The sequence below is a fragment of the Perca flavescens genome, chromosome 19 (assembly GCF_004354835.1).
Source record: "Perca flavescens isolate YP-PL-M2 chromosome 19, PFLA_1.0, whole genome shotgun sequence".
In the NCBI taxonomy this organism is placed as follows: Eukaryota; Metazoa; Chordata; class Actinopteri; order Perciformes; family Percidae; genus Perca; species Perca flavescens.
In genome coordinates, this window is record NC_041349.1 from 2,857,561 (window position 1) to 2,885,011 (window position 27,451).

The 27,451-nt window shown below is 40.1% G+C and overlaps 1 protein-coding gene across 1 annotated transcript; it reads left to right on the forward strand.

The window, feature by feature from the left end:
* The first annotated feature begins 963 nt into the window (after nucleotides 1–963).
* Nucleotides 964–20,446, forward strand: LOC114546110 (zinc finger protein 271-like). Its single transcript, XM_028564774.1, has 6 exons — nucleotides 964–1,095; nucleotides 5,117–5,316; nucleotides 7,060–7,213; nucleotides 8,623–9,700; nucleotides 18,266–18,276; nucleotides 19,829–20,446. The coding sequence occupies exons 3-6, from the start codon at nucleotides 7,121–7,123 to the stop codon at nucleotides 20,444–20,446; spliced, it is 1,800 nt and encodes a 599-aa protein (XP_028420575.1). The 5' UTR covers nucleotides 964–1,095; nucleotides 5,117–5,316; nucleotides 7,060–7,120.
* The last annotated feature ends 7,005 nt before the right edge of the window (nucleotides 20,447–27,451 follow it).

Genomic DNA, 27,451 nt, shown 5'->3' on the forward strand with positions numbered 1-27,451 from the left:
TGTCATTTCTCCTTATACGTCCACATTATTTTAATTATAGAAAGGCTGTACACAATATTTAATACTCAAGTAAAGTACAAGTACCTTGAGTTAATTACAGTACTTGAGTAAATGTACTCAGTTACTCAGTTGACTAACATGAACTCTGGAAAAAATGAATTGAATGTTTGGAATGATTTGGACAAGGCTTTGAAATAAGTTTGTTTAATAATCATATCTGTGGAAAACTCCCTGCTGGACTGATGAGCCTATGTCACTCCATGTCAACATGACTATTGGACCTGAATGCTACTGCTATGTTCCATTTGAGGTCTTAGAGCGCCATCTAGTGGCCAATAGATATAAGGACACAATGAAACATATATTCTTGACTATATTGGGTTCTATTGATTCCCATTACTATCCAGAATTATTTGGTTATTTGTGTATTCATTATGTACAAGTTATATGTACATATTCTGTATTTCTTCATTTTACAGAAAACCACACACACACACACACACACACACACACACACACACACACACACACACACACACACACATACTATTGCAAGCCACAACCACTTTATTCATTGCTGGATTTGGATATCAATAAATGTGTTGAACTAAAAGCGAAGGTTGCAGCGACTCTCTTACCGGAGGACATAGCCAGCTCGGGTAGCGCCAGAGAATAACGTACAAGGACTTCACAATAACATTTCTGTTTTAATTCAAGGGAGTCTGGTGGAGAAATAAAATGCTCAAAATGAATCTATATTTTTTAATTTCCCCTTATATCTCTACATTATTTTAGTTATTAAAATGCTGTATATTATTTAATACTCAAGTAAAGTCCCAGTACCTGGAGTTAAGTCCAGTACTTGAGTAAATGTCCTCAGTTCCAGTCCACCACTAACTGATTAATGAACTGAATGTGGATCTGTTGTTTCCCTCCTGACCTCCAGGCGGCGGCCTTCTTTCATTTTAAACTTTTAATCTGAAAAACCCGGACTGGGAGGAAGCGGAAGTCTCGTTGTTAGACTGGGATGTGTGGCTGGCGGCGGGATAGCTGTGCTGTTTGTTATTAGTGAGTTTGAAGAAGACAGAGCTCCAGGTAAACCCGCACACACTCAGCTAAACACTTTAAGAACTGCTCTTTTACACGGCACTCAGAGACAAGAGAAGACAGAGCTGCGCATGCGTTAGCTTCCCATTCGGCTGCTTAATGCTAACGGAGCTGAGCAGAAGCTAGCTAGCTCTTTCATATGGCTCTTTGTAGTTTAGCTTATTTAAAGCTAATGGACTTGCTCTTACTACTTGTTGTCTGGAGTTTACACCTCCAGGGTTGAAAGCACTTAACTGGAAGTCTCTTTGGATAAAAGCGTCAGCTAAATGACATGTAATGTAATGTAATGTAGCAGGCTAGCTAGTAGTTCATATTCATGTGTTGTTGCAACAACGACGCTGAAGTTAGCTTCCCATTCGACCCCCGTTTGTTTTGGAGGGAAACGTTCCGTTGTTTGTTGTTTCTCTCTCTCTCTCTCTCTCTCTCTCTCTCTCTCTCTCTCTCTCTCTCTCTCTCTCTCTCTAACAAAGAGAAAAAGATAGAAAGTATTAGTATGTGTGTGTGTCTGTAGAAAGTATTAGTATGTGTGTGTCTGTAGAAAGTATTAGTATGTTTGTGTCTGTAGAAAGTATTAGTGTGTGTGTGTCTGTAGAAAGTATTAGTATGTGTGTGTCTGTAGAAAGTATTAGTATGTGTGTGTCTGTCAGCTGCTCCCATTGTTGACCTTGTTCTAAAATGGGAGAAAGCCAAGCCGTTCTAAATGTAGTGGAGCTTCATTCTTTCTGAGAGCAGAAGTGTGGCCGACTTTCCCTCTGATCCAAACAAACAGACCGGAGCTGAACACAGATGATTATTACCGAGCTGTGGAGAGGCTCAGGAGCTTGGAACTTGTTAACCGGATCTATCTGCTTATTGATCAGCTCCCAGCGGCTAATTCCCTCCATACGCTTGGATTGGAAAGTGTGTGTGTGTGATTATGGTTACGGTAAACAGATGTTTAAATTGAATGCTGATTCAACATGCTGCCTATTCCAGTGTTAGGGGCGTAATATGTCATCCATACACACATCCACGGTCTATGTTCACGGTCATACACGGTTGGTCTGAATGAAATACACCCAGAATTTTAACCATGACCTTACTTCCTTCTTACTACTGGAAAATAAAATAAGTCAATAAATAGAATTCAGACTGGACTGAATATTTACGTGGATTTAAAGCCATGTAAAAGGGTTTGTTCATAGACTGTATGTTAGCATTTGTACAGTCTATGTCCTCAGTCTTACCCTACAAATAGACACACACACACTTTCCTTTGTAGCTTTCCTTCATATCCTAAATGGCAGAGTATACATGCATATGAAAATACAAAGATATTTAACAACGTTTGTGACAATCACATAGCAACAGTAATAATTAGCCAGGAACCATGTTTAACTTACTACTAACCTACTTCTCAAACATACAAGAACTTTCCTCATCCAGCTTTTAGCTTGTAGCGTTTGTGTTGAACTGTCTCGGCCACCGTAGCAGTGTGAGGCGTATCCAACGGTAAATTCAGAGGGTCAAAAATACGCGCAGGTCATGTTTGAAAGACGCTGTCCTGTAGCTTACTAATGAATAAAAACTTGGTTTAATGTACGTAAACAATGATCAATGATTACCAAATGTCTCTCTCATATTGCTCCTCATAACCACTGAAAACTGTAAAAAAAATCAAACCCAAAGTCCTATTATTACCTAGTGGAGGTCTTGGTCTAGTGGAGGTCTTGGTCTAGTGGTGGTCTTGGTCTAGTGGAGGTCTTGGTCTAGCGGAGGTCTTGGTCTAGTGGAGGTCATGGTCTAGTGGAGGTCTTGATCTAGTGGAGGTCATGGTCTAGTGGAGGTCATGGTCTAGTGGAATTCTTGGTCTAGTGGAGGTCTTGGTCTAGTGGAGGTCATGGTCTAGTGGAGGTCTTGGTCTAGTGGAGGTCTTGGTCTAGTGGAGGTCTTGGTCTAGTGGAGGTCTTGGTCTAGTGGAGGTCTTGGTCTAGTGGAGGTCATGGTCTAGTGGAGGTCATGGTCTAGTGGAGGTCTTGCTTCTGATTCCGGGAGATTGGATCTCATTTGCGGGCGTCAAGGAGCCACTATCAATATGCGGGAGACTCCCGGAACTTCCGGGACAGTTGGGATTTCTGGATGAAGAAATAAAGGCATAAAAAGGAAAATGTCCTCCCGTTTGGCGCGGCCCACCTGTCACGTCTCTATTCCTCACCAGTGGGGCGCGCCCCACACTTTGAGAACCGCTGGGTTAACAGCTCAAGTTGTGTTTGTTAACTACAAAGTAGTATCTAGTGTCTGCTCAGCTGCTGAGACCTCTGGGCTGTGAAGGGTCTGACCTCGACATTGTCACAGAACACAGTAAAGACTCTCCCACTGAGCTGAACTAGAAACACTGTGCTAAGGGTTAAGCCCATGTTTTTCGGGGGTAACACCATTCACTTTACCGGCGGTATTGACAACAGATAAAGCCACCGTGTCTTGAGAAGCTCTAGTTTGTTGTTTTATTGTTCACTTTGAACTCACTTTACATCATCTTTGCTCTCTCTTTTCCTCTCTCTCTTCCTCACAGCAGCACTCATACGCTACTCTCTGTATTGTTGTTTGTCTTGTCTTTAGGTGTGTCTGCTGGCTGTACGAATAATTGCCCCTCGGGGACAATAAAGTTACCTTGACCTCTCCGTTACCGTTCCCTTAAGGCCCCCTGCCATTCTAACCATTCTCAGCTTTTGGGGGGATTTTTTTATCAGGGATTTGATACAGGTTTTATCCCTTTGTTAGTCTGTTGTGCATACAGCCATCGGTATAGTTAAAGGCAAACAGCTGCATATTACTGTACATGTAGTCTCGCATAGCCAGACCTATCTCCACAGCACTGCTGAGTAAGGTCTGGTTCAGACGGCAGGATAATTAGGCCGATTTTAGCCCCGATTCCCCCCTCCCGACAATCTTAAGGATGCTCCGATTATGGTAAAATAATCTGATCCGATATTCCTGCCGTGTGTGGTGTGTTAAGACTGCTCTCGTCTGCTCGGAAGGACCTCGGGACCTCTCCCATCTCAAATCGGGGATATCCAACATGTTGAATTTTTTTGGTCCGTTTACTCCTCGTGTGTGGTGTCCCCCGGGGACAAACGAGCACGCAGCCTGTGTAAAATAAATAAAGTCAATGGGCATAACTACATCCACAACTGCAGTCTACCAGAGTACATGGAAACGAATATATTCATATATATTTATATGAGAAAAAACTAATCCCCTCCATATCATGATGTAGCAAGTATAGTCCATGCTTGTGTTGTCTTCTTTGACCATCGCCTTTTCTTTTGATAACGTTTTTTTCGGTTAAAAACAAACTATTGCCACTGCATCCACTTCGTCCGCAATCATTGTTTACTCTGAAGTCACGTTTGATCTCGAGGAATTTTGCGAGATTTCCTGTCTGACCTGGGAATGCTCGGGAGTCAAATCGGTTTGTGTGTGATGTGTTGATTTTGCTGTGTGCTGCGCACCACACACTGTACGACCGAAACTGTTAGACCCATGATTTTTTATCACCGTGTGTGGGGTATCTCAGGATTGGAAAATCGTCCGACAATTTTAAAATCGTCCCGTGTGAACCAGGCTTTAGGTCTGGCTCCTCCACACAGACATTCTGGGATAGGAGAAAAATCTCTCTGGCTTGTTTGCATTTCTTTAAACCAATCACAATCGTCTTGTGCGGCGCTAAGCTCTGGACGCAAATATTTTGGCTCTGATAAATAGTCTCAGGAAGGAATTTGTTTAGGTGGAACATTTTCACCCCGATAGAAGAAACGCCATCTGCATGTTGACAGAGAGCAGGGCTCAGCTATGACACACACACACACACACACATACACACACGTGCGGTCGGAGCGAAGTTACTTTAGGAAACAGAACATTTTAATATAGTAAAACATGGTCAACTGTAGATTACTTCCACCTCCCATTAGTTCTTCTAACCCTTGTATCATTATCTCTGCATATTTCCCCCTTGGGTCTACCAAAGGAGCCCTCAGCAGACGTCAAGCTGGCCACCGCAGCAGGAAAGAAGGGCAAGAAGGCCGAAGAGGAGGAGCAGCCTGCAGCACCTCCTGCAGCTGCAGCAGCAGAGGAGGAAGAGGAGGAATATGTGGTGGATGAGGTTTTGGACCACAGAGTGGTGAAGGGAAGAGTAGAGTTTCTGCTGAAGTGGAAGGGGTTCTCAGAGTAAGTATGAGTCTATAATATTAATACCTGGTGTTCTTGGTCCTGAGATAGATAGATAGATAGATATATATATATATATATATATATATATATATATATATATATATATATACACACACACACACACACACACACACACACATACAGGGTTAATGGCTGACTGATGATCTGTTTCCTCATACCTCTGGCTCTGTGTCTGCTTCCCTGTACAGACACTTATTCCAGTGTTCTTTTGTGTTTTGGGGAGTGAGCAAACAACTAAAAATCAACTTAACAGTTGAATTAAAAAACCTGAGTCATTCTCATGGGGAACAGCAAGGTCTTTAGAAAATGTAATGGCAACATTCTGTCTGGACCAATGTGTTCACTGACTATGTTTACACGCACATAATATATATACACTCGTACATTTCACAGAGTCCTCACGATTAGAGCTGGGTACTGAATTCAATACTTTTTAGGTTACACAGATACACGCACCGATACACACAGATATACACACAAATACACACAGATAGACACAGATAATGAATGAATGAATGTTGAACAGCCTGAATATTAAAAGTTTCTGGTTCTGGGGGGATTTCTGAGTCTCAAAGTCAACAAATCTTCCAAACACTGCTCAGAATGTCAAGTGATTGCATTTTGAAAAACAGGTTTCTGTCTTTTTGTTTTGGCATACATCTATGATGGCCAACATGCATTGTGAACCTAAATTACAGTTTTTTTACAATCACTTTGCTACTAATTTCAGAACCTTGATTTAATTTCTCACAAAACTCAAATTTTCACTTGTAACACAGGCTGTCCAATGTTCAAAACATTACATTGTGCATTCATATCTTTAAAGAAATCTTGCATTTGCAAAATCATTGGATCAAAAAACTAATTGATTGTGAAATACCATTGAAACATTACTTTAGATCACCCACACACAAGCTACCCATAGTTTCACAGTGTCATGGTTCATCATTAAATATTATAGTACAAAAATAGGTGATACATGTTTCATTATGGTACTAGATGTAAATACATCCCTGTAAAAGTACTGCAGTAGTAGAGAGAATACTATATATATATATATATAAAATTAAAATTAGGGCTGCCACCTCTTAGTGGTCGACTAATCGGTCGTTTTGGTTTTAGTCGACTAATTTCTTTAGTAGATTAGTCATTTTTTATGCTTATTCATGCTTAATTACTTATTTCCAAGAAACTTCTGAGCACATTTATGGTAAACACAAGATTTAAAGTGGTGCTTTTGCAGGATTAATTGTGGAGAAACTCAGTTTTACAGATGGTTAATTAACTACATTTATATGGTGCTTTTCTAGTCTTAACCACCTCTTAAAGTGCACAGTTCTGACAATTAAATCAACTAAGAATTTCTTTAGTCGAGGACAGCCCTAGTATATGTATATGTGTGTGTATATATATATGTGTGTGTGTGTATATATATATATAAATATAAATATATATATATATATATGTGTGTGTGTGTGTGTGTGTGTATATATATGTGTGTGTATATGTATGTATCTACAGCATAAATTTCTGCATTGTATCATGCCCTCAAAGTTGAAGGTTTGGTATTTTGACACTTAAGTTGCAGACCCGCAAATAACCTTCCAAAATGGCAATAGAAAAAAGGAATAATACAAATTAGAGTCAATTAGAGTGAGAATCTATTACCTAAAAACAAAGCCTGAGGAGATTTTCTTCTGTCTGCACTCACCTTTCCAGTGAGGATAACACATGGGAGCCACAAGGCAACCTGGACTGCCCTGACCTTATCACCGAGTACATGCAGAAACACAAGAAGGAGGGCAAGAGGAAAGTTGTCAGTGAGGCCTCCGTAGACTCAGAGGAGCGAGAGAGCAAGAGGAAGAAGGAGGAGGTGAGTGAAGGAAAGAGGTTACTCCAGACTGAAGAGTCCCAGAAATCAATCTATCTATTGTTGATGAACAGCGAGAGGCCCCCACCTTTCTGCTTGCGACTTAGCTTGGGGTCCCGGTCTTTACTAGGGCACCTTGCTCATCCGTCTTGTTGGCCAGTGAGTTTACATTCCCCATCACACACAAAGGAATAGACGGCTCAAGCATCCGCGGTAGTTACGCCTCAATTCCTCTGGGATGGGGTGCAAAATGCTGGCGTGTACCATTGTCCTTAGTCTGAACAGTTGTTCCCTTGAATAAACAAAGTTTTTACTGCTGTGGTCCAGTTTAATCGTAGCCATATCTATAGGATAGAAGATATATACGTAAGGCGTGTAAATGATTTTAAAAAAAAGAGTTAGAAGAGAAAAAAGTTGAAAGGACAAAAACAGACACGTAACAGACGAGCTACAGAGAAGGCTGATAAAGTTTTAAATGTGTTTTTAAATGAAGTCAGTGATGAAGGATAATATATAAAGTCCTATACACAAGTTTCTATAATGGTTCTAACAACTGCAGACTGGTCACAGACCAATACATCTTTTTACATAATTTATTTCTTTTTGTATTCTTTGACAATAAAGGATCATGTACAGTTTATTACTTTTCCATGTGTATTGTATTTGGTATTCTTAGCACACCGTGTGTGTTCTGTCCAGTAAACTGGGACTCTAATTTGAGAGGATTGTACAATTATAAAACCTGTCCTAATTGTACAGTCCTCCTTAGTTATAGTCTTAGTTCACTGGACCAGTAACTATATAGTGTAGGCTACTGTACATTCATGGAACAACAGGGAGAGGACACCTCACTGGTTTCTGTAGATATACCATCTAGCAGTGGGAGTTAATATGTTACTTAGGAAATGTATATTTTAGCCCATACGAGAGAGAGGGAGAGAGAGGTATGTAGACTACGCTTCATATTTTAGCATTGTAGATAAGTAGTTGTAATTGATCTTCATGGTAGATTTTCCTAAATAACATTATCTTCTGCTCCCTTTTAAGACCAAGAGTAGGCTACAGCTGTTAATGTGTGTAAATGATTAGTAGCCTAACTCCTTGAATGGTATGATTTTGACGGTTTCAGAATTGCTGTGGTCCAAGCTTTCTCTTGCTGTTTCATTACAGCGCTACAGTTGTTTTATTACAACTTGCCTGAAAAATGTAGAATATTTCAGAAACTATAAAAGTTATGAATAGTACACTTCAATAATAACATGTCTGCAACTGGCACGCATTTTCCTTCATTTTGTCATAAATCTTTGTATGAAGAGTTAAAATTGTGAGCGAGAGCAAGTCCAGGGTTTAAATAAGGTTGTTCACTAACTCTCTCTCCCTCTCTTTCTCTCTGTGTTTGTTTGTTGCTATAGAAACGGAGAGGAGGAGAGGGACCCAAATGTCACCACTGTCAACACTGTGACAAATCCTTCACAACATCTGGATATTTAAAAATTCATCAGAGAGTTCACACTGGACAGAATCTACACAGCTGTGATCAATGTGGGGCAGCTTTCACATTACAGAGTCACCTAAAAACCCATCAACATATTCACACTGGAGAGAAGCCGTACAGCTGTGATCAATGTGGGAAAACCTTTTCTGAGAATAGTAGCCTTAAAAGACACCAGCTCATTCACACTGGAGATAAACCTTACAGCTGTGATATATGTGATAAAACCTTTTCTCATAGTAGTAGCCTAAAAATCCACCGACGTGTTCACACTGGAGAGAAACCGTACTGGTGTGAACAATGTGGGAAAACTTTTACTGTGAATAGTAACCTTAAATCTCACCAGCTCATTCACACTGGAGAGAAGCCGTACAGCTGTGATATATGTGGTAAAACCTTTTCTCAGAGTAGTAGCCTAAAAAACCACCGACTTGTTCACACTGGAGAGAAGCCGTACTGGTGTGATCAATGTGGGGATTCTTTTTCTAGGAGTGGTACCCTTAAAAGACACCAGCTCATTCACACTGGAGATAAACCTTACAACTGTGATATATGTGATAAAACCTTTTCTCATAGTAGTAGCCTAAAAATCCACCAACGTGTTCACACTGGAGAGAAACCGTACTGGTGTGAACAATGTGGGAAAACTTTTACTGTGAATAGTAACCTTAAATCTCACCAGCTCATTCACACTGGAGAGAAGCCGTACAGCTGTGATATATGTGGTAAAACCTTTTCTCAGAGTAGTAGCCTAAAAAACCACCGACTTGTTCACACTGGAGAGAAGCCGTACTGGTGTGATCAATGTGGGGATTCTTTTTCTAGGAGTGGTACCCTTAAAAGACACCAGCTCATTCACACTGGAGATAAACCTTACAACTGTGATATATGTGGTAAAACCTTTTCTCATAGTAGTAGCCTAAAAATCCACCGACGTGTTCACACTGGAGAGAAACCTTACTGCTGTGAACAATGTGGGAAAACTTTTACTGTGAATAGTAACCTTAAATCTCACCAGCTCATTCACACTGCCTCGTAGTGAGCATGTTTCCGAGCCAAGCTGTTTCCTCCTGCCTCCTCCTCATGCCCTGATAGCTGTGTTGTTATATTCTGATCTTCTCTCCACATTGAAGGCTGACCAGCAGTAACTTGATCTTGTGAACAGCATGGATGTTATCCTGGCCAAGACTCTATACTACGCTCCCTCCCTTTGAAGGGATTCATTTCACTCAAAATTAGCTTTTATTCCTGTAATACAATATGTTGAGTTAAGGGTTCAACTGCTAGCGATATTTAACTAATTCTGCAATGAAGGAGTATTAGTTCTTAATTAAAAAAATCTGATCACTGTTTACTAATGTAATGTCAAATTGCTGAACTATTTAGTCTATTGTCCATTAAGACGAAGAAAAGAAGCTAATATTCATAACTTAGAAGCTTTAATCAGAACATGTCTGCTGCTGCTCAAAATATGACTTGAACAGTTAATGTTTTAAAACTGCATCTCTGCCGCCATCTTAAAGAGTCATAGAAAAGAGTTTTGTACTGCTTTTGGATGTTCATGTGAAAGAAATGCTAAACAAAGCTACATGGAATAACATTTCACGGATGAAAAAGATATTTTACAATATTTAACTATAACGAAAGTGTTGAATTTAGTATCACAAAAGGTAACATTAATCCTTCTTTTAAGCTAACAATAAGTTAAGTGACTGTCCTGATACAGAATTAAGCTAATGCTAGCTTGTGTCAGGTAAAGTATTTGTTATTTCAGTAATTAGTAATACCTCCGTAAGATGCTGAATGTTTGTGATGTGTTACTGAACAGTTTCTTTAATTGTGGATAGACCAGCTGGTTGTATTTGGGGGGAAGTTTGCGAGCTTTTGGTTAATTCTGGCATTTTTAACCCATGTATAATCATTTGTTTTATTAATTTGCTCTGTCCTCTTAAATAAACTGAATAGAATTGAACTTTCACATTAAGTTTCTTTTACAGGTTTATTCTTCTTCATGACACTCTTATGACTCCATATTATCCTTAAATTTATCACAAACATTCAACGTCAGCACACATCTGGAGATACATGGTTTTCATTGGACGGGGAGGGAAAAATCACTTATAGAAAGAAATATCTCAAGATCAGTTTATTATAAATGTGTCTCACATTTGAAATTCTGCAGAAAATGCTTGTGAATGCTGAAAAGCTAAATTACTAAAGCTGAACTAGATTAGGCCGCGCTCTTTCTACGGTTTTATTACAGTTTCTTTCCAATTGCTAAAACACAATTTTGCAAACTAGGCTGGTTTTATCAAAATAATTAACACAATTCACAAAACCACACACCCAAACTGCAAAATACCTTGTATATATCCTGCAAAATGAAGTACTGCAACCAAAACTACATATAGCATTATCAAAATCAAACTTTAGCTCCAAACGGCACACACTTCATATTACCAGATGTTTGTCTAACCAACTACACACTGTTGGGCATCATGAAAAGCTCTCTCATCTTTAGTATGCTTTACTATAATACTAAAATAGTTCTTCAGATTGTTCACATGCACAGAAATATTTGCAGAAACACACACATGCTATTGAAACATTTATGTTTTTATTTTTCACCGAACAAGTCAGTGCAACATATGCACAGCAGATATATTTACATTGGACTGAACAAAATATGCTTACAAAAAACAGTCAACTGAAAAAGAAAAAAATATATTAAAACAAGAGGCATCATAGTACTTACTTCCTGATTGAAGTGGTAACATTGAACCATTGAGGTGATTGGCCAGGTGGAACATCTATTGGCCAATCAGCTCATGTAGAGTAATTTTGAATGGTAAACATGTGACTTTATGTCAGATTGTTGTGTCTTATGCAGAGAACCATGTTCAGTTCATTTAAAAAGGGGCATTTTGAATTGCAAAATGTGTGTAAAGCAGAACATGTGTTTAGACTTTTGGAGACTTGAGAATAGGTTATTTTTTTTAAATAATTGTGCTATACTTGTCATTGTAGTGTGTTAGCAGTTGGAAAAACTGTAAAGGTAGCAGAATTAAACTCCTCCTCCTCCTCCTCCTCCTCCTCCTCGTCACTGATCACCAGAGCAGCGTTTCCTCCTGTAACTTAATGAGATCACAAGATCCAGGTCCTGACTGGGAACTACTGGGTGGAACGATGCACAGGAAGCAGAACGCTGCTTTCACTCCAAGTCCTTCTGCAGTTTGAAGACAGACTGGGACTAGAAATGAGATGAGGCAGATAGGTAAGAGTTGAGTTAGGGCAGCAGAGGAAGCAGCAGCCATCTTTACTGATCACACACACACACACACACACACAGAGAGAGAGAGAGAGAGCACTGACTGACCTCAGTCTACTTTATGAACTCTTCTCTCTCTGCACCGTCCCACTATTTCTACCCTCATTAAGTAACAGAAAGCCTTTGACCTGTTTGTTGGTCATTGTTATATTCTATATTTATTAGAGATGCAGCTATATTTGCTTCCTAATAGTTAAATGTGACTGTAGATCTCTCTGTGTTCATCTTTATGTCTGATTCTGTCTTCCTGTAAACACATGTTCCTAGGATGGTGAATACAAGCTAGTCCCGCCTTACTCTGCCTCTGATTGGCTTACCTGGTATTCTCATCCTGACCCTAACCAATCTCACTCCTCATGCCTAAATCTAACCAATCACACTGAGAAAGGCAATGAGTACTAGCCAATCAGAGGCAGAGTGGGACTTTCCTTTGCCATCCTAGGAAACAAACACTTATTACTTTAATAACACTGGAGACTTTATTATTATTATTATTATTATTATTATTATATCGGCCTAGGAAAAAGCTGTCATTTCCAATGACGCCCTGATTACATGCCATACACAATTACAACACATACAGAACCACTAAACATAGCGATTAATATACACTATACAGTAGTACTACAGAGTACACACATGGAACAGTTACAGGATGGTACACTCCAAATGCACATGTCCATTCATTCTACATGGCTTCATAAAGAAGACATTTAAAGGGATTACATTGAATCAGGCTGTTCCATTTCATTAAGGACTGCAGGTTATTCCATTTATATGGAGCATCATGTTCAAATGCAATTGTGCCTAATTCTGTCCTAACAAAGGGAATATTTAGGACCAAGGAGTCCTTAGAGCGAGTGTCATAGTGATACGACTTAAAATTCAGCAAGCTTGTTCAATATTCAGGCCATTTAATTTAAATCCAAACATATGTGTAGTAGTGAAGATAGTAAGGATGGGGATAGGGGGGGGGTCTTCAGATGGAGGTAGAACTAACAGACTTGTTGCTGCCCTTCAGCTCTCACAGTTGGCTTTGACTTCATGTATTAACTTCTAGCTGTGTTCTCATCAACGTCACCATCTGCTAGAAGAATTGGGATGGATCCATGGAAGTGGGGGGGGCGTTTGATGCCTCGTATGTTATGAAGAGTTACCGGTGAAAAACACATCTAAAGAATGTAAATGTGACCCTCAATGTGAGTAGTTTGTCTCTTTGTAGCTGCATGAGGCTCATTCTGCTTTAACCTCTGTTGCCTGATTTTGGTCTATTTCCCTTCCCCAAAGGGAGAAGCTTCTAACAGAAGAACTGGGAGGCCAGAATGCATGTATGAGACTTCATTAGAAACCTACATTCTTCTAGTTTATGAAAATGGGCTGGATTAGCAGGATATAAGCTCTCCACAACCTCTCCTAAACCTCTCCAAGTGACCACATTTTGCTAAATGCTTTTACTAACTTCTATACTATTATAAAAAAACATACTAAAGACTTAAAATGACTTCCAAAACCTTTTAACATTCATCCAAACACTGTTGATCATATTTGTTCTCATAAATCACATGGATGTGGCTGCTGGCTCTGGGAGGCGGGACTTAGCTCTGTTGTCCATTCATTAGGACTGTCCCGGGGGGAAAACTAAACAGAAAAAGGTGGGGATAGTTTCTTTGTGTAGGCAGCAACGTGAAGAAAACAAACGTACCCGGGAACTAGGGGTGAGCGATACTGGGAATTTTGGAATCGATCCGATACCAAATAAATACAGGGCTAGTATCGCCGATACCGATACCGAATCCGATACTTTTTACTTGTAACTCACGATCATTGAATAACTTAGTGATTTTGCCTTCAGTTAGTTGATTATCATTATGATAAAACACAGGCAAATCTAAATGTTTTTATTTACTAACTAGAACAATATAAAACAATGTAATGGCATGAAAATAATAAAATAATATACAGTAACAAAATATAAATATAACAAAGTCAACAACACAACCAAAAATACCTTCCATTATACACAGATATTTGTGAAAAATAAAGTCAGTTGTGCAAAATAAGTAAACAAAAGCCACAATGTATAAATATGAATGTAACTGTTCTGACTCTCCGCTCTCCGCCTCGGCAGAGCAGGGAGGGGGAGGGGGCAGAGAGACAGAGAGAGACAGAGAGAGAGAGAGAGAGAGAGAGAGAGAGAGAGAGAGAGAGAGAGAGAGAGAGAGAGAGAGAGAGAGAGAGAGAGAGAGAGAGAGAGAGAGAGAGAGAGAGAGAGAGAGAGAGAGAGAGAGAGAGAGAGAGAGAGAGAGAGAGAGAGAGAGAGAGAGAGAGAGAGAGAGAGAGAGAGAGAGAGAGAGAGAGAGAGAGAGAGAGACAGAGAGAGAGAGAGAGAGAGAGAGAGAGAGAGAGAGAGAGAGAGAGAGAGAGAGAGAGAGAGAGAGAGAGAGAGACAGAGAAAGAGAGAGAGAGAGAGAGAGAGAGAGAGAGAGAGAGAGAGAGGTGCTCTGTTTGCACACTACGCACAGAATTGGAGAGACGCTGTGCTCGCATGAACTCGTGAAACTGTAATAAAAGTATTGATCTCATCACGACAGTATCGATCCGATACCAATACTCATCTTGGTATCGATACTATCGATTTTTAGATCGATACGCCCAGCCCTACCAGGAACACGGTGCAGGGCGAGGAGACGGAACGAGGTCGGCACATGAAGTTAGCAGACAGTTAGCATGGACTCTACAGGACAATATTCCTAACCTGGAGGAATTCTTTCCATCTGTGGACACTTCCGGACTAGAGGAATATTAATAAGACAGGAAAGGACGGGGACTGAAGGTTTAGGACAGCCTCCAGGTAGGGAAGCGTCATCATCTTCTCCTTTTTATTTTGTTCCTTTGTTGTTGATCCACCCGCCATGTGTTAAAAATAATAATTCTCTGTGTGTTGATCAGCAGATAGTATATGAGTATAGTGATGTTCTAGTGTGGAGTGTCTCCTGTCTCATGGTGTGTCTCTGTGTGTCGCCTGCTGTATTCATCTTATAGGAGTATTACTAATGAAGCAATTTAAAAGTCACATTAAATCCATAATAACTGACTCCCATGTGTTTGATGTAATCTTCAAGATATCAAAAAGTACTGTATAATTACTGTGGTCAGCAGGGATTATGAAACTAATTGATACAGAACAACCTAATCACTAATCCCTCTTTTAGCTACAATTTTAGGTAAACTGTAATTTGGCTTCTTGCTATCAGTCTTCTGGATTAGACCGTTCAGCTTGTCCAATTTGAAACTTGAAACCGTTTTTTTTCTTCTGAATGAGTCCAGTTAGAAGAAAAGAATCACTGGCCCTCATTTATCAACCAGCGCAGATATGAGCGCAGAAATCCTCTTACGACAGGCCTCACGTGTGATTCATCAAACGTTGGTATCCCACCAATCAGAGCGTAAGAATGGTTGTACATTGATAAATGCAGCGGCTGGAAACGATTGTAATTTAAATATCACGCCCCGATATATTCTGGGTTTTGAGGCCTCGCCGCTACAATTGACAACATGGTGAGAGGTAATCTGGCTGAGAAGCAGCCCTGATATCTCAGGTTCATTTGCACTAACGTGTACTTTTTGGCAGCCTGCAGACTGGTATTAAAGGCTGTAGAAAGAATGGGGAATGGAAGGAGATCACTGATGTGGTCCACAGTGTTGCCGTAGTAAATCTGACTCCAGCTGAAGTTCATTTAATTTATACATCCTTGACACATGTATTCTATAGTCCTAATAGTAATACACAGGCTTCTATTGCAATCTCTTAGGCCTACATGTAGGTGTACTTATATTTGAATAAACACACAGTAGCAGAGTTTATGCAGTGTCTTTTATTTTACTCGTGTTTTTTTTTTTTTTCAGGAGTCAGAACGAGGCAACAGCTGAGGGGGAGAGTGCTACGTCTTTACACAGCAGAAAGGTGTCTGCTGCTGCTAGCCTCGTCTGGACACACGTATGTTTCCCATTGATCAAATGAAATACCGTGTTAAACTTAAATATATACTGATTTGATTACAGCAAAGACAACGTCGGCAGGATTGACGGCAAAATAGGCTCCAGAATAGGCCTATTTCGTTCTGTATTGATATTAGAAAATCTTTTTTTTTTAATTACATTTATATATCTGCATTTATATCAAAACCTATAGGCTTTCAAACATGAATATGTCATTTATTAATATGCATTCATGCCTAAATGACATCTCTTCCTTTTCTATTTTGCCTTGGAAACTCTTCCAACACGCTCGCGTATCGCTTGAAAAATAGGCGTTGGTTCTATTTCTAGCAGGCACGCGTCTAAGGCGTGTCTCGAGCCACGTCTCACGCAGGCAGTGTGTAAGCTCTAACATGTTACCATGGCAGCCGAAATATAAACGGACACGCCACGCGGCTGACACGCTCGCAGCCAGTGTGTAACCGGCCTAAAACAATGTTGCAGACCAGCGCCCAGAGGTCTTCTGAAAGAGCCAGATCTGCCATTGCTGAGAAGTGATCAGCTGATGACTTCTCCTTCTCCTGTTAAACTGGTTATATGCTGTACCACTTTCGAGTACTTTCAAGAGTTCATTTATAAGGAACCAAACAGCTCAGGTGTGAAGGAGACCTTCCTGTTGTGAAAGTGTGTCAGACATTTTGGATACAGCACTAAAGCTGTTCCCATTGTTAGTCCTGTGTTACTGCTGCTTGGAGCTTTCTTAACTCCATGTTAGAGACTTCTTTTTCCTCAACGATGTTGGATGTTGATATCGCCACAGTCAGCGTTTACTACTTACTACTAGTTTCATCACTTCAGCAGAGGTGGTCATTTCCAAACAGGCTTAGTAGCTTGATGGTTAGAAAGTACCGGTAAAGTATGGATTTACAGCAGAGGTAATGTTATTAGTTTAAGTTAGCACACTTAAACAACCGAGTCTGAGGGAGACAGGAAGACAGCTGTCTTTTGTTTTTAAGACTTTTATTGTTGCAAATTTCAAACATAAAAATACCATACATCAAATCATGATATGATCAAATAATTAAAGAGACTATATCTTACATTGCCAGAAGGTGTAGGAAAAGATGCGACCGATTCTATTCTGGCTCAAAAGTCTTTTTGACTCCACCGGTCACTTCTCAAAGTTTACTCTTTAATTATTGTGTTCGTTGAAAGGCAGACCAGGACATGAATACTCAGGATTAGTTCAGTTAAACTATAACAATCTTTAGTAAAATGATATTGCAAACAGATATTTCATATGCATATGGATCAGCCGCTCCTTCAAGACTTTCTCTCCCTAACCACCAACAAAGTCTCTCTGGGCCTGACCCCAGACCTTCCTTTTCCCTTTTCTTGTATTCATCTTCAGGTTCCTCCTCCCACCATGGTGTCTGGGCCACCAATCGGTGTGATATCAATTAAGACTTTCTGTCTCCGAGAAGATAGAGAAGTTGCGCTGCTAGCCTTGGGATCGCTCTCATTCTCTTCTTCTCTCATGGCCTAGAGATTGTCTGTTCCTTTAAGAGATTTCAGTAGGTGCATTCTGTTCCAAATGTTTATCAAACAAATGAGGAGCACTTTTGCTCCACTAAATTTGAACCCGTCTTATCTTCCACATGGCAGACAGGAGGAGACAGTGAGGCCATCCCAGGCTACAGGACACTCTTATTCTAAACCCAATAGATTTCTACAAAGGGCAAATTAAATGTAGTTGTTCTAGGATACTGGAGCTTTTAATTGTGTTCTGTTTGATGTCAAGTGTCGGCTAAAATCACTTTTTATTGAGTTTCCTGTCAGTGAAATGCTCTGAGTGAATTTAAGCTGGGCTTTTATTTTGAAGGGTAGACACGGAAGATCCAGAACTATGGCAGCGTTTGTTGTGCAGTTGTTTAGTTTTTATTCACAGTTTATTAATATCCTACGCTGTTTTCTCCAAACTATTCTGAGTTCATGTTGTACCCAGGAGGGTGAAGTAGGATGGACGGTTCTGGAGATATTTAGAACACACACACACACACACACACACACACACACATAGAGGGGCCTTGAGTTCTAGTTAGATAAACATGCATTCAGAGAGTGAACAGTCAGCTGACTTCAGTCTGTCCTTGGTGGCTGGAGGGAGTGTACATTTGAAAAGGTTTCCATGGAAACCAGAGCATTCCTCAGATAAGAGCTGCAGCTGTTTCCACGCCAACAGCGAGCACATTATCAGACTCTGTGGATGTGAGGAAAGCTCCTGAATATCTCTGGGGGCTTTGATTTGTCCTGAACAGAATCCAGAGTGAGTCCAGCAGCCCCAGTGGAGATCTGCTGGATCTCAGGACCAGAGAGGAATGGAGGAGGACAACCAGAACCAGGAGCAGCGGAGCACCGAGGTCCCCAGAAGACCAGCAGCAGACTGGGACTCTGATAGCAGCCATGTTCAGGTCAGTGTTCAGGACACAACAACCACTCTAAAGTAACCAGGCTCCGTGGGTCATCCCTTCATTCTGTTGTTAGAGATCAAATGTGGAGAAAGACAGTTGTAGGAGCCGATTGAGTTAAACAAATTCATCCATAACAACACATCAACATGGCCTTCAACTGAAAACCATTACATCACAAACTTCAAACTGGCCCAACACAACCATTACACAGCCTAGTTCCCCCAAGTTAGTTTACAGTCTACATATCCATGCCAGTACCATATGTAGGGCCCTCCTCCATCTCCTGCTGGTGTCTTTTCACTTTTTTAGCTGTGCTCTTGGCTTTTGAGATCTGCAGCCTCAACCCTGCTTTTCTCCACAAAGACTGTTTTTGGACATCGGGCCCATATAACCAAGTTGAGGCATGCGTTGGCATTCTGAGTGCCTCCATGCTGCATGCGCTTGAGCAGACAATTGACCAGTGGGAAAAAAAAAATGTTTTCTTATTTTAAAGTTACTATGGAATTTCTAACAAAGTGAAACTGAAGCGAGTTTTGAACATTGTTCATTCGAAGTCTGGGAAACATTTTTTAATATTTATGAAATTATAAAAGTTATGAAGAGTACATTTCCTTCCATAATAACATGTCTGCAACTGGCACACATTTTCCTTCATTTTGTCATAAATTATTGTATGAAGAGTTAAAATTGTGAGTGAGAGCAAGTCCAGGGTTTAAAGGATATACCATGGTCTGGGTGAATACTCGATTCTGATTGGCTGCAGGGTGTCCATAAAAAAGTGATGTAGGACACCTTCTGGTTTCTGGTGAAACTGTCTGTTTCCTGTTCTAAATGAATGTGCTACATTAAAACATAAAGGAAATGTGAATCTGTTATTTTTAACACTGTGTGCTGCTTCAGTGCCTCGTCCTCTGGATTTGCTAGCATAGCGTTAGCTTTCTGGCTCGTAGCTAAACTGAAGGGTTCTATCAGCTGAGCGGACTATGAATATCTCTGGTTGCTAAGAGTGACAAGTCGTATCTAAGGTATTGTTTGTAAAAACTTTATATTTCGATTGTAAAACAAATTAAAATATAAACTAATTTTAAAAATGTTTAAAAATATGTTATTTGGCAAGTGACCATGGTATAAGCGGGTTAATGCTCTTCGAGGTGTCCATTGTCAGGTAGTAATGGACGACGGCGAGGCGTGAACCCTCCGACACGCAGCATCGGGTGTTAACCCTTACTTCACTAACTCTCTCTCTCTTTGTTTGTCTGTTGCTATAGAAACGGAGAGGAGGAGAGGGACCCAAACATCACCACTGTCAACACTGTGAGAAATACTTCACAACATCTGGATATTTAAAGATTCATCAGAGAGTTCACACTGGAGAGAAGCCGTACAGCTGTGATCAATGTGGGGCAGCTTTCACACTACAGAGTCACCTAAAAACACATCAACACATTCATACTGGAGAGAAGCCGTACATCTGTGATCAATGTGGGAAAACTTTTTCTCAGCGTGGTAACCTTGAAAAACAACGACGTGTTCACACTGGAGGGCAGCCGTACTGGTGTGAACAATGTGGGGAATCTTTTTCTGCGAGTGGCCACCTTAAAAGACACCAGCGCATTCACACTGGAGATAAACCTTACAGCTGTGATATATGTGATAAAACCTTTTCTCAGAGTAGTAACCTAGAAAGCCACAGACGTGTTCACACTGGAGAGAAGCCGTACTGGTGTGAACAATGTGGGCAATCTTTTTCTGACATTGGCCACCTTAAAAGACACCAGCGCATTCACACTGGAGATAAACCTTACAGCTGTGATTTATGTGGTAAAACCTTTTCTCTAAGCGATAGCCTAAAACGCCACCGACGTGTTCACACTGGAGAGAAGCCGTACTGGTGTGAACAATGTGGGAAAACTTTTTCTCAGAGTAGTCACCTTAAAAAACACCAGCTCATTCACACTGCCTCTTGAACTTGAACTTCCTGCTTCTTACAGTGCAGACGCTCTATTGCTTGCTCCTGCTTCTGCTTGCATATTTCTGCTGATAATCTTGCTTTTCCTCTGAGAGAAACTATGAGCAGCGGCTCTTGGATACTTATAAATCACTGGACTATAAATTTTTTGTAGACATAGTAGGCTATTGTCATATTTGAAGATTTTTCTGCGTGAGCGTGGCCTACCAATAGCTCAAGCCTGTCCTAAAGTGACTGTAGCTAAAGCTAATTAGCAGCAAGATGCCACCCTTCTCCATAGAGGACTACTACAAACTCCTTCAGAAGATTGCAGTTCTGGAAACCAAAATTTACCGTAAATAGTAAATATGGAAGTGAACGGATCATGTGGAAATGACACCACTTTACCAGTGACCCAAAACAATGGACAAAAGCATGCTAACACACGGCTAACTAGCACCAGCAAGACCACAAAGAAACAGGAGAGCTGTGGAACGGATAATAAATCTACAAGCGGTAGTCCTCCCTGGAACTCTTTTGGTGCAAAGCCTAAGAGTAAATCATTTTCCTGGGAAATGGGAGGACGACTAACGGGCAGGACACAGCGCCCTGAGATTTGTGATACGACCGGCTGGCCTGCATTACCACCCAGGCAGAGCGCCTCTTCAACCCCTGTACTTAGCAGGACACGGTTGTGGACAGCTGCAAAAGGGAAAATCAGCAACAAAAGGCCTCCCCAACAAATGAGTGTGCAGGTGAGGAACAGATTTGCTCCTCTGCTGCAGGACCCTGGACCTGGATTACGTCTCATCGTCACACAGCAGGCTAAGGACAGAGAGCAATTCTAAAAGTAAAAAGCTACAGGGAAAGCTAATGACTGGGCCCCAAACTCTGATTGTGGGTGACTCTGCTGTAAAAGATATAAAAAGCAGTAAAAACACCAAAATACTCTGTTTTCCCAAAGACATGATGTCTGACTTGGCCCAAAAAATCCCAGATATCGTAGCAGCACACCCAACTGTGAAGAACATTATACTGCATATAGGGTCAAATGATGTTGTAAAGTAAAAGTCTGAAGTGTTGAAACGTGACTTTATGAATTTGCTGAACACAGTCAGCTCCCTAAACGCAAAGGTGTTTATCAGTGGCCCTATACCGCCAGTCAGAGGAGGAGCTGAGAGTTTCGGCAGACTGTTGGCACTGAACAGATGGCTTTCAACTGCATGTACCAACAACCATTCTATGCAGTTCATTGACAATTTTAACATTTTCTGTGGCTGCAGACATCTTTTTAAAGCAGATGGAATATTCCTTAACAAGCCAGGAGTAAAGCTGTTCACCTCTAGCCTACTTTACTTTCTGCACCACACATCTGCTCCTTTGGCCAAGGGCACGAGACAAGATGAACCAAAACAAGAGGAAGACACAACAAAGTGCGGCAGTGAGCCACCACAGCCCCCACCTGAGCAAATATTTGACCATGGGAGACCAAAGAGCGGAGATGAGAAATCTCAACACCCCTTCTCACCCGTCCAACACTCCTCAAACCCCTTTGACAACCACGAAAGCTTTGAGGACCTCTTTAAGGATACGTCGCTCTCCCCTCTTTCCCCCATCCCCATGTTGGAGTTCACTGACCAGATGAAGCAGCTGGTAAATGCTGGAACCAAGTATGCCCCCCTTCCTTCTCCCATCGTAAAACGCCAGGCACCTCTGCCCCCTCAAGGACGGCAGTTAACTCCTTCTCCCCAAACTGATAAGGATGCTTGTGTGCAAAATGCAGTAAGCATTACCTGATATGGGTCGGGTCCAGGCTGCATGCCCAGTAGCACTCATGACTTTTTCCAAGACAAGCCTGGGCCCTGCGTATTAGATTCTTCCACAATTTATGTTGTGATAGGTAATAGAAAAAGAATGGTGAATAAGCACGGAACTGCAAACTTTGCAAATTTAGCATCCATTCCTCGTCAGCCACAGTCTGTCCCAAAAAATGAAAAAGCACTAACACTAGCACTACTTAACGTTAGGTCTTTGGTGGGAAAATCATTTTTAATCAATGATTTTATTATCAACCACAATGTTGATTTTATGTTTTTAACTGAAACCTGGTTGGACCATAATAACAGTGCTGCTGTTCTCATTGAGTCAGCCCCCCCTAACTTCCGTTTTATGAGTGAGAATACATTCTTTTGAATATGTGGCTCTTCAGCTAAGATCCTCCCCTCAAGCTCTACTTCTAAATATCTACAGGCCACCTAAATACTGTGTATCCTTCTTTGACGACTTTACTGAACTGTTGTCTATAATCTGTATTAACTTTGACCGTGTAATTATTGCTGGTGATTTTAACATTCATGTTGACAACCCCCAGGACCGAGGGACCAAAGAACTGTGTTGTGTTTTTGAGAGCTATGGACTGACTCAGCATGTGACACAGCCCATGCACAATAAGGGGCACACTCTGGACTTGATTATCTCCAAGGGTCTGAACATTTCCAAGGTTATGGTGACTGATGTTGCTCTCTCTGATCATTCCTGTGTTTTCTTTAACGGCACTATCTCTCTGCCCAAAAGTGTTCAAACAAAGTTAATCAGAAAATGGTATATCATTGAAAACACCAGTGAATCATTCATTCAGCTTTTCTCCTCTACACCCACCCTCACTGGGGCCTCAGTCACTGAGCTTGTAGATAATTTCAACTGTAAAATTACGAATGTTATTGATGCTATTGCTCCCACTAAGGTCAAAGCTGTCTCTGGTAAGGAAAGATCTCCATGGAGAAATTTTATAGTTGTGAGAACAGAAAAAAGAGAGTGTTGAAAAGCTGAACGCAGTTGGCGAAAATCTAATCTCCAGGTCCATTATAACACTTATAAAGAGAGACTTCGCATTTATAATCTGGAACTAAGGAATGCAAGGCGGTCCTTTTTCTCTGACATTATTGCCAGAAACAATAATAATTCACGTGCTTTGTTTGCTACTGTTGATAGATTAACAAACCCTCCAGTACCAGTAGCATCTGAACTGTTGTCTACCAAGGGTTGCAATGACTTTGCCTCCTTCTTCACAGACAAAATTCAGAAAATTAGACAAACAGTCAGTGCTTCCATATCAAGTACAGGATATGTGTTGTCACAGTGTGCACGCAAAACAAATTCCAACATGACACAATTTCATACGATCAACCTTAAAAACCTGGAGGACATTATACAACATCTGAAAACCTCCTCCTGTTGCCTTGATATTCTACCAACGGATGTTTTCAAGAATGTTTTGAATTGTTTGGCTTCTGATCTTCTAAATATTGTAAATACATCTCTGCTCTCAGGTATCTTCCCACAGGCCCTGAAAACTGCAGTCATCAAGCCACTCCTAAAAAAGAACAATCTAGAAACGTCACTAATGAGCAACTATAGGCCAATATCAAACCTCCCATTTTTAAGTAAAATCATAGAAAAAGCGTTTTTTCAACAACTCAACCTTTTCTTATCGCTAAACAACAGTTTTGATGCCTTCCAGTCAGGTTTTCGACCACACCACAGCACCGAGACGGCTCATGTCTTTAATGACATCCACTTAAACACAGATAGTGGCAAAATTTCAGTCTTAGTATTACTTGATCTCAGTGCTGCATTTGATACGGTAGACCATGACATATTGCTTGACCAATTGGAAAACTGGGTTGGTCTTTCTGGCTCAGTACTAAAGTGGTTTGAATCCTATTTAAAGAATAGGGACTACTTTGTGTCTATAGGTAATTATACATCTGAGCATACAAATATGACGTGCGGAGTTTCCCAAGGCTCAGTTCTGGGGCCTCTTCTGTTCAACATCTACATGCTTCCACTGGCTCAGATTATGGAAAACAACAAAATAAGTTACCATAGTTATGCGGATGACACACAAATTTACATAACCTTATCGCCAGGGAACTATAGCCCAACACAACAATTAAATATGTGCATTGAACAGATTAATGATTGAATGTGCCAGAACTTTCTTAAATTAAATGAAGAAAAAACTGAGGTGGTTGTTTTTGGAGCAAAAGAGGAACGATTAAAAGTCAGCGCTCAGCTTCAAACGACAATGTTAAAAACAACAGACAAAGCCAGAAATCTTGGTGTAGTCATGGACTCAGACCTAAATTTTAAAAGCCACATTAACATAATTAAAAAATCAGCCTATTATCACCTTAAAAATATATCAAGGGTTAAAGGCCTTATGTCTCAGCAGGATCTGGAAAAACTTGTCCATGCTTTTATCTTCAGTAGACTTGACTACTGTAACGGTGTCTTTACAGGTCTCCCTAAAAAATCAATCAGACAGCTGCAGCTGATTCAGAACGCTGCTGCTCGAGTCCTCACTAAGACCAAGAAAGTGGATCACATCACTCCAGTACTGAAGTCTCTACACTGGCTTCCAGTGCCTCAAAGAATTGATTTTAAAATACTTTTACTGGTTTATAAATCACTAAACGGTTTAGGGCCAAAATACATTTCTGATCTGCTACTACATTATGACCCACCCAGACCTCTCAGGTGGTCTAGGACAGGTCTACTTGTTGTCCCCAGAGTCAGAACTAAACAGGGGGAAGCAGTGTTCAGTTTTAATGCTCCACATATCTGGAACAAACTCCCAGAAACCTGTAGGTCCGCTGCAACTCTCAGTTCTTTTAAATCTAAGCTAAAGACCTATATTTTTGATGTTGCTTTTCTTTAAATAATCTATTTTATTAACTTATACTGCACTGTAACTTTTATTCTTATACTGCACTATCAATTTTATTCTTGTCTTTTAATGTTTTTAATTTGTTTATTATTGTTTTTTAATTGTTTTCTAACTGCTCTTTAATGTTTTATGTAAAGCACTTTGAATTGCCCTGTTGCTGAAATGTGCTATACAAATAAAGCTGCCTTGCCTTGCCTTGCCTTGCCTCGTAGTGAACATGTTTCCGAGCCAAGCTGTTTCCTCCTGCCTCCTCCTCATGCCCTGATAGCTGTGTTGTTATATTCTGATCTTCTCTCCACATTGAAGGCTGACCAGCAGTAACTTTATCTTCTGAACAGCATGGATGTTATCCTGGCTACGACTAAATATTACGCTCTCTTCCTTTTGAAGGGATTAATTTCACTCAAAATTAGCTTTTTTTCCTGTAATACAATATGTTGAGTTCAGGATTCAACTACTAGCGCTATTTAACTAATGCTGCAACGAAGGAGCATTAGTTCTTAATTAAAAAAATCCCATCACTGTTTTTCTAAGGTGATGTCAAATTGCTGAAATATTTAGTTTATTGTCCTTTAAGACGAAGAAAAGAAGCAAATCTTCATAACTAGAAAGCTTTAATCAGAACATGTCTGCTGCTGCTGCTTAAAAAATGACTTGAACAGTTAATAGGCTCATTGGAGATGAGCCAGATCTGCGCAGAATTGATCACCTGCGATCGCCGCCCAATGCATGCTGGGTAGATTTATGTCCGACTTGATCACGACTTGCTCTGACGTCATTCACACGTGGGCAACAATAATCTCACGAGATCAAGGCGGCCGCAGTTTTTAGAGCCAGACGCCGCAGTTGCTCTCCACCGACTGAAAGACCCAGGCAGACCCAGGGGCATGCTGGGAAACACCGGCCTCTCAGCTGATCTAACAGCTGATTGGTTCAGAATCGACTCAACATGATGAGGTTTTATATAAACTGTTTTATTGATTTTGATTTGGAGGGATTTTATCTGCTATGTGTCTGATTTAAAGGCTTATTATTGTGAACAGAACACATGTAGTGAGGCTGATAGTGATGTTTAGAAGTCAGAGAGACTAAATCTGATCAGATTACAGATCATCTACAGTCTGTTGGTAATTAAAATCAGCAACAGATCACATGTAGAGCATTCTGACAGCTACTCTGTCATAATAGAAACAACTGGAGACTGTGTAGGAGCTGATATATATGGGTCTGATAACATTTTATTAAATCAGAATCGGACCACAGTGTTTCTGTCACTTCCTGTTCAGACTGAAGGCTGCTGGAATCAGCTGGAGACTTGAGAGCAGATTTTTGTCCCCGTTTAAACAGGCAGCTGATCTTAAAGACTCAGAAAAAGATTTTTGTACTGCTTTTGGATGTTCATGTAAAGAAATGCTAAACTAAGCAACATGGAATAACATTTCACATATGGAAAATATGTTTTACAATATTTAACTATTACTAAAGTGTAATATCACAAAAGGTAACATTAATCCTTCTTTTAAGTTAACAATAAGTAAAGTGACTATCCTGATACTGAATTAAGCTAATGCTAGCTTGTGTCAGGTAAAGTATTTGTTATTTCAGTAATTAGTAAAAACTTAAATAAACTGAATAGAATTGAACTTTCACATTAAGTTTCTTACTTTTTTTTACAGGAGTATTCTTCTTTATGACTCCATATCATCCTTCAGTTTATCACAAACATTCAACATCAGCACACATCTGGAGATACGTATTTTTCATTGGACAGGAAGGGAAACAAATATCTCAAGATCATTTTATTATAAATTTATGTCTCACATTTGAAGTTCCGCAGAAAATGCTTGTGAATGCTGAAAAGCTAAATTACTAAAGCTGAACTAGATTGCTGGCTTTAATGTGTGAGAAAAGTTGGAATGATTTAAAAAATTAAAAAAAAAAAAAAAAAAAAATATGATAAAAAATATATAAAAAATATATATATATAAATAATAGCAAGAATGTATTATTCAAAAGTGGAATATTTTAGGGTTCTCTGAAAGTCTAGTGTAGTATGTAGAAAATAAGTCATAGTATAGTACAGAGGTCGGCAACCTTTTTGATATAAAGTGCCCTTTTCAACATTTCTTGTTTATTAGTGTGCCATGTCAACATTAAGTATAATTATGACATCACATCAAAATGTAATATCCAGGGCATCTGTAATTTTATTCCATAGCAACATTTGATAACATTCATTTCTCATAATCAGGACCTTGTAATTATTATTATTATTATGATTATGTAAACATGGTT